The 7,277-nt window shown below is 38.4% G+C and overlaps 1 protein-coding gene across 1 annotated transcript in view; it reads left to right on the top strand.

Moving 5' to 3' along the window:
• Positions 1–7,277, top strand: part of gpc6a (glypican 6a) — a 194,344-nt gene that overhangs the window by 154,679 nt on the left and 32,388 nt on the right. Inside the window, exon 6 of the mRNA XM_014003049.1 lies at positions 2,359–2,502. Within this exon, the coding sequence (XP_013858503.1) occupies positions 2,359–2,502 (144 nt within the window). The remainder of the gene's footprint in view (positions 1–2,358; positions 2,503–7,277) is intronic.

Genomic DNA, 7,277 nt, shown 5'->3' with positions numbered 1-7,277 from the left:
TATATATAGTGTTTTTGTGCTGTTTAGTGTTTGATTGCACTTATATTTGTAATTAATAAATAACTCTAATTAAAGTGTAGTAAAAGGAGTACATTGCATTAATGCAAGACAGCTTTACATGAAAGAGAAAAAAAACAATTAGCCCTCATAGTGCTAATCTGTCTTTGGAGCAATTTAAAAGACCCCCAGCAGGATGGCTACATTATCACACCGTTTGCAGCTTTTCATCCTTTTTCTGTCAGCTCTTTCCACTTCAGGTTTTTTATTCAGATCATTTCATGTATTCTGGCTCATCTTCAGGCAGGTGTTATAGAGGTCAGTGTGAATTAGATATCCCATCCTTCCTCATATGTGGAGGGCTTCGAGGTGCAACTTCACCCATTGTCTGCGTCCTTCATGCCCCAATCCTCAGAGGTAAAGACATATTGGTCTGAGATTACAGCTTTCCTCCCGTTCACATTGTGATCGTTWACAGCCCCTCCCAGAGTTTCTGACACATATCAAATATTGTATTGTAGCTTCTTTACTGCTGCTTGGAACACTTAAAAATCACTTTGCCTGTGTTGTGCACAAGATACTGTGAGTGTAGTTGTGGTGAAGAATCGATAAATATTAGAGAAAGGCAACCGCTTGGCATGACAGGCATGAAAACTCTAAGTGTGTTCTGCCACATACTGAGCCGGGGGTCAGCAGGTGGATCAGAAAGGACTCCTAATGACCCGAGCTGTTCGGGTGTGTGCTGTTTTGGCTCTAAAAGCCTGTAGAGACCAAGCCATCTGAAAACAATCTGGTAGAACAACAAACCTTGTTTGAGCTACAGACTGATATAAAATTCAGGTAATAACAGATCTGCAGTATTCTAGCCGCAAAAAAAAGTTTAGTCTGTGTTTCAGGCAACTTTATAAAGAAATATCAGTTTTCTGACTGCAGTGTTGCTTTTTATCTCAGCAGTGATGTTATTCAAGTGAAATTTATTTCATCAGTGTCAATTATGCAAGTCAGAATGACACAATCTGATATTATTCTCWTTTAAACATTCTCAAACCAGTAAAAATCAAAACTCAAGTTCACATTTACACATTTTTAGTGGCAGAACAGGGGCGGAGCTAAGCCTTTTTGCAAGGGGTCCCAAGGTGTTTTTAGGGGGGCACATACAAATAAAGAAAAGCATTCTGGATCAAACYGCTTTAATTCAGCTGTTTTAAGAAATAATGAACTGAAATGTTGTGTCATCAAAGCTAAGAATGACCCAAACAATATGCTGAATGCTAGTCACAATTTATTATTCAGCCATTTTTAGACATGCTGAAGATTAGTGTGGGTGTAGCCCAAAACAATTGTTTCTTAATTCTAAATGCTAATCATCAATTCAAGATGGCCTCCACAGCTAACTTTAAATGTTAGCTGTTTGTTTTAGAATTCAGCCATTTTAAGACTTATTGAGATGAAATTTGTCATGGAGCAGCTAAGAATGATCACATGCCCATTACCAATGCTAATTCTAATTTTGGCTAATTACTGATGCTAATGCTAATTTTTGAAATGGTTATAACTTAGCCATTTTTAAACATATACAGCTACATTTTTATATAGTGCAGTACTATTAGAGAACAATCTAAAAAAATCTAAATGTTAATGCAAAAATCCAAGATCCCCACCTACTTGTCAGTTATTTTGGAGTGGCCAACCAGTTGGCACTTGCCACCCTGGCCACCCTCTGGCTGACCCCCTGTAGCAAAAATATGCTAGAAAAAGGATTTCCTTCATTCAGGAAAAAAAATTTATATATATATATATATATATATATATATATATATATATATATATATATATATATATATATATATATATAATCTGTGCTATTCTGCTAAATTGGCTTTGGTTTGAGGAGTTTACTTGGTAATTTTGTTTTCTTCACCTTCATGACACTTCTTCCTGTAAAAGGAGGCTTTGAGCTCTGATAGACACTATTAGCCGCAGCCTCTATACTTTTCTGTCTCAATCACAAACCACAAATTGAGCTGGGGCCAAATTGACTGATGCTTTTTCAAACAGCACTGTCTGTGGTACAGCCACACTACAACTTCTGTGAAATAAAACCGTCTTGTTTATTTCACTAAGAAGCAGCCAGAACCCAGTGCAGAGTTCATGCAGCTCTCTAACTACCTCTGTATTCAGCAGTGGGGTGAGAAAAGCAATTACATCCCATAATGATGTTGAGATGTTCTGTTAATATAGCAAAACTGGGAAGTGCTTGTTTTTTTCATATTCATACCAGCTTGTGTGTGCTTTTTCATCGTGCTCAATGCTCCTCAATGCTCCTCAATGCTAACTGCGGCTCTCACTGTTTTGTTTTAGGTGTTTCAAGGGTGCGGGCAGCCGAAGCCGTCAGGACTCGGCAGGTCCACACGAGGCATCTCGGATGTGTTTAGTGGCCGCTTCCGGCCYTATACCCCTGAACAGAGACCAACCACAGCAACTGGAACGAGCCTGGATAGACTGGTATGTAAAAACTAGAGTTATTAATTTAGTTGGTAATTTTATAAAGAACCAATGAAAAGATGGTGCATTATCATGTCACGTTTTCTAACAAGGTCAAAAAAAACTTTTTATGATCTGGACCAGCATTTAAATTTTATGAGTCATTTCCTTACCCATGCTCCGTTGCTCCATGGTTTCATAAAATCTGGCTTTATCGTTTCCTCTAATTTTCACAAAAAAAAATATGACTCACATGTTCCCCATAGTCACAGAGGTCTGATTTACACAAGCAAATAGTGCCAAACCCTCAGTCTTTCTCACATATTTTGACAGCTCAACTGCTTTTCAGGACTGTACAAAAGAGAGTTTTTTTTAAAATATTATTGGCACAGGCAGACTTGGCGGAGGCATGCTGTGTTTAAGGTCGACTTACTGGGTGCAGGAGTCCAAAGGCCAGAAAAAACAGAGGCCTGCTCGTGTAGTCCATATAGCTCCCAGGTGCTGCGTGACTTCCACCTTTTCTGCACTCTGAGTTCAAATATTTCTTTTTCTTATGATCACTGCCCGCGGTTGCAGAGAACTCACACAGGTGCATGGATTTCTCTGCTGACATGCTGCTTAAAATCTATTCTTTACAGCGTGTTTGGGACCACAGAAGAAACACTGCATAGCAGTTTTCTATTTGTATTCGATTAAAATGGTGTATGCAGTTCTGAAATGTGGGTCCACACTCAAAATAAACACACGGTTTTATCTCCCTACTTCACTCAACAAATCGAAGCTTAAATATGAACCTATACGTGAAAATCCAAGACCTGTTTTCAGTCTCTTTGGCAGTTTTTATAGGTAAACAAAATGTTGTATATTTGGCAGCCATTCATTCGTTCCAATAGAAACTAACCTCTGAGCATCGTGACCAAATCATCAACTTTAGTACAGTTGAACAAAACACCTATGATTCTTCCTGAAGATGCCAAGATGTCAGTTTTTTGTTGCTGCCATATTGTGTTTTTGGAGCCAGATGTTGTCCATTACAGTCATGAAGCCTAATGCAAAAATCCCACCTACACTCCTTCCTAATTTGCTACTGAACTGTCAAACACAATGCAATGACACATTGCTGAAACCCTCTTTTAATTTTATTAAAACTAAACATATTTCAAAACTACTTCATTGAACCGACAGCATCAAAGTGAGAGCTACATAAATCTGCCAAAGTCAACAGCAGAAAACAGGTATTTTATATGTATTATTACTCTTTTCTCAGGAAAATATCACATTTGTTTACATTGAGGGGCGAAACTTAATACTGCTTTCATCTATGGTGACTAAAATTAGTAATCGCTCCAGTTACAGCAGGGGTGTCAAATCAAAGGACCAGCTGTAATTAACCTTGACGTTTCATATTTTACTTCGACTAAACCCAAAATAAAATGTTCCTRGTCTCGTTGCTACAACTGCGCCGCTAAAAAAAAACAATAACTGAGCTCTGTGTGGTATTCTSTGCATGGAAATGTTTTAACGCATCCACTTATAAACACCAACAGTATTGTGTGTTTGACTGACTAAATGTGAAATACATAATACAGAAATACTAGTAAAAGTAAGAGATATTTTCTTACAGCTTATGGCAAGTTAGCTGCCATCTTGAATTCTGAACTTTCCAACATTCCAACAGGGATTTCCCACTTGAGAGGAATTCCACTTTAAATTTATAACTTGTAAGTGGGAAATTCCCACTTKCCAGTACAACTGGGCCACAGTAAAAGTAGCCAGAGAAAAAGCAACAAAATGGAGATTTTACACATCCAATTTCTCAGCTGCCATCAACCCTGTGCAGCTCCACCTAGTGGTGGGATGCCYTCATTTCCTGGGTAAAATAATCGACATGCATAATTGGAAATGGAGTTTATAGTCAATGCTGGTTTTAAAGCAGCTTATTTTAAGATATTGATACACATTTAAAGCTCTCATGGGCCACACAAAATGCTGTGGTGGGCCACATTTGGCCCACTAGCCTTGAGTTTGACACACGTGAGTTACAATGTATCTCAGTGGTCATAACCAGTGTAGATGCTTACTGTTGATCAACAACATCTTAAACTCAAGAAAAGCYATTGTTAGTCAACATAACTTTTATAAGTGTATGTAGGACATGTTGATGAGCCTTATTTTCTTTTAAACCATAAATCTGTCTTCTGAACGCTCTGCYCAAATAAATATTTCCTGTGATTCACCCCACTTCATATTCATCTAGTAAATGCTCCCATTAAATGCATTATCTTCCTATTGACTAAAAGGTGCAGTTGCTAATCTTCTGCTGTATAAGTTGTAAAGTTTGTAAAGTTGTACAAAAGGATTAAAATGGAAAATATGCAGAAGCAGTGAAGCGATTAAAAGCTGCAGCGTGTACTGTTCAGTTGTAGTGGTAAAACATTTAAAAATGAGTATGTTGGACATATGTTGAATATTTTGTTGAGTACATAATGGGTGTGGATAATGTGGCCTGAATTTCTCACATCTTACAGTAAAAGTCTGGYCATTATTTCCTTAACACAAACATAAAAAAGTGGAAAACACAGAGAAGTTTCTCCAGTCTACCTATTTTTTATAATGTGATGTAATATTTATCCCTGCTGCTTTTCAGGCTGAGAGTTACTCAACATTAGTTCCTAAAATGTAAAATATATTCYGCAGCTATAAGCATTAGTATATTTTATTAAGCCTATTTGATTCCAGTGAATTTGAAATATTCCACTATTAAACCACTGCAGACTAATTGTCCCCATCAAGTTTGTAGGCAGGTCTTAATTTCTGCCTTGATCAGATTAGATAGCAGAAGATTTTGAGCTAATTCTGCTGCACTTCACAGCAATTCATTGTTTATCAAATGGTTTGAGGTACTAAATCTCACAGGCTGGTGAATAGAATATTTCAGCAGCACCATTTATCATTTAACTTTTTGCTTCACTAACTATTAGACATTCTTTTGCTCCAGTTCTCTCTCTCTCTTTCTCTCTTTCTCTCTCTCTCTCTCTCTCTCTCTCTCTCTCTCTCTCTCTCTCTCTCTCTCTCTCTCCCCTCTCTGTGTGTCTTTCTACATCTCCGATGTCCAATTAAATCTCTTTCTTCTTCATTTCTCTGCTGCTCCCAGAGGGTTGTCTGGAGGACAATGCAACACAGTGTAAGTCTTCCATTCCTCCTCCTGCTTTCACCGAGTCGTCTCTGTTGTGGTGTTTTAATCAGCCTGCCCGTTGCACTCCACCTCTTCATATTCTGCTATTGATTACGTGTTTGTGACATGCTTGTTTATTGACTTTGCACGTGTTTTATTCATCTTTTTGTTTTTTCAGAAGTTCATGTCTAAAGGAATACTTTAGAGCATCAGAATGACAGCTGAAGGGTGAAAGCTGTCTTTTAATGGTCGCCATTGTTTAATCTGTTTAAACGTTAATTTTAGGTTTGACGTGTGTATTCCACCATTCAGAGAAATCTGTTCAAATAAAATGAAACTTTAAATATATTGCCTACTTCAGGTATAATTTAAAAAGTTGAAATATCAATTATTCAATATTCTAGTGGAGAATTCTAAAAGAAAACTGCRAGAAGTAAACACTACAACTCATTTAAAAATCCACAAATTTGATGTATGAAATTCTGCATGTGTAATTGTTTTGTGTAGTTTGGATCACTACACGTTTTGCTTTCACTTTGCATGCAGCTGGGCTTGATTTGCTAAGTCAGTATGAAATTGCATAATTAGTGGGGTTGGCAGAATTTTTTTGTATAATAACACAGTTTGACTTTAAAGTCAATGTTGTAAACACGTGTACAAAGGGCAAAACACTTTTCCCCCTAAAATGAGTGGTTATGAATAAGTGAGTTTTAAATTATATGTAAAATGTATTTCCATTCTGTTAGAGTTGCATCATTTGCAACTCTAACTCTCCAGCCACCGAGCCATTGGTTCAGATATGTTGACGACACCTGGGTTAAAATTAAATCCCAGGAAGTCCAACATTTCACTGATCACATCAACTCTGTGGATAAATATATAAAGTTCACAGGAGAGGATGTAAAAGATGYCWGGTTGGCGTTCCTGGATTGTGATSTCTCAGTTTCGGATGGAGGKRGGTTAGAAAATGACGTGTGTTGCAAACCCACCAATACAGACCAGTATTTGCGTTTTGATTCCCATCACCCACTGGAACACAAGTTAAGAGTCATCAGAACTCTGAACCACAGAGCAGACAGTGTCCCCACAAACACAAGAGCCAGGGAGAAAGAGAAGTCACGCACAAGACAGGCCCTGGAGCAGTGTGGTTATCCTAACTGGGCTTTTCTGAAAGCAGACAAGAAACCCAAACAGGATTCCAGCCAACAACCAGGTGAAAATGAAGGCCCTAAACCCAGACCCAAACCAGTCGTCATTCCATATGTTGCTAGCCTGGTAAAAACCAGACCCTTTCCTTCACTTTGCTTCATACAGAGGGTCTGGACTCGCTGCATAGAGAAGCGATTCTTGCAGGAGGCGTGGCCTCTGCTGAAGCGTATGTGTGTTGTCGCTGTGACGGAGGCTAAGCTACGAAGCTAACCGTAAATCGCGTGTGCTGTAAACAACCCTACTGAGAGGAGAAAAATACCGAGCCAAAGGAGACGACTGTAAATGAGAGCTGCTGCTTTGTCAGACAAATTTAATTTAATTTGGAAGCCCTATCAACACGGACTGGCTTCATTCACTTCCTCCACTGCCGTATGCTAAACTAACCAGCAGACACTGCAAAGAAAATCAACGT

This window comes from Austrofundulus limnaeus, unplaced genomic scaffold (assembly GCF_001266775.1).
Source record: "Austrofundulus limnaeus strain Quisiro unplaced genomic scaffold, Austrofundulus_limnaeus-1.0 Scaffold16, whole genome shotgun sequence".
Classification (NCBI taxonomy): domain Eukaryota; kingdom Metazoa; phylum Chordata; class Actinopteri; order Cyprinodontiformes; family Rivulidae; genus Austrofundulus; species Austrofundulus limnaeus.
The sequence above is the reverse complement of the archived record's forward strand: the minus strand, read 5'-3'. Positions and strand labels throughout refer to the sequence as shown.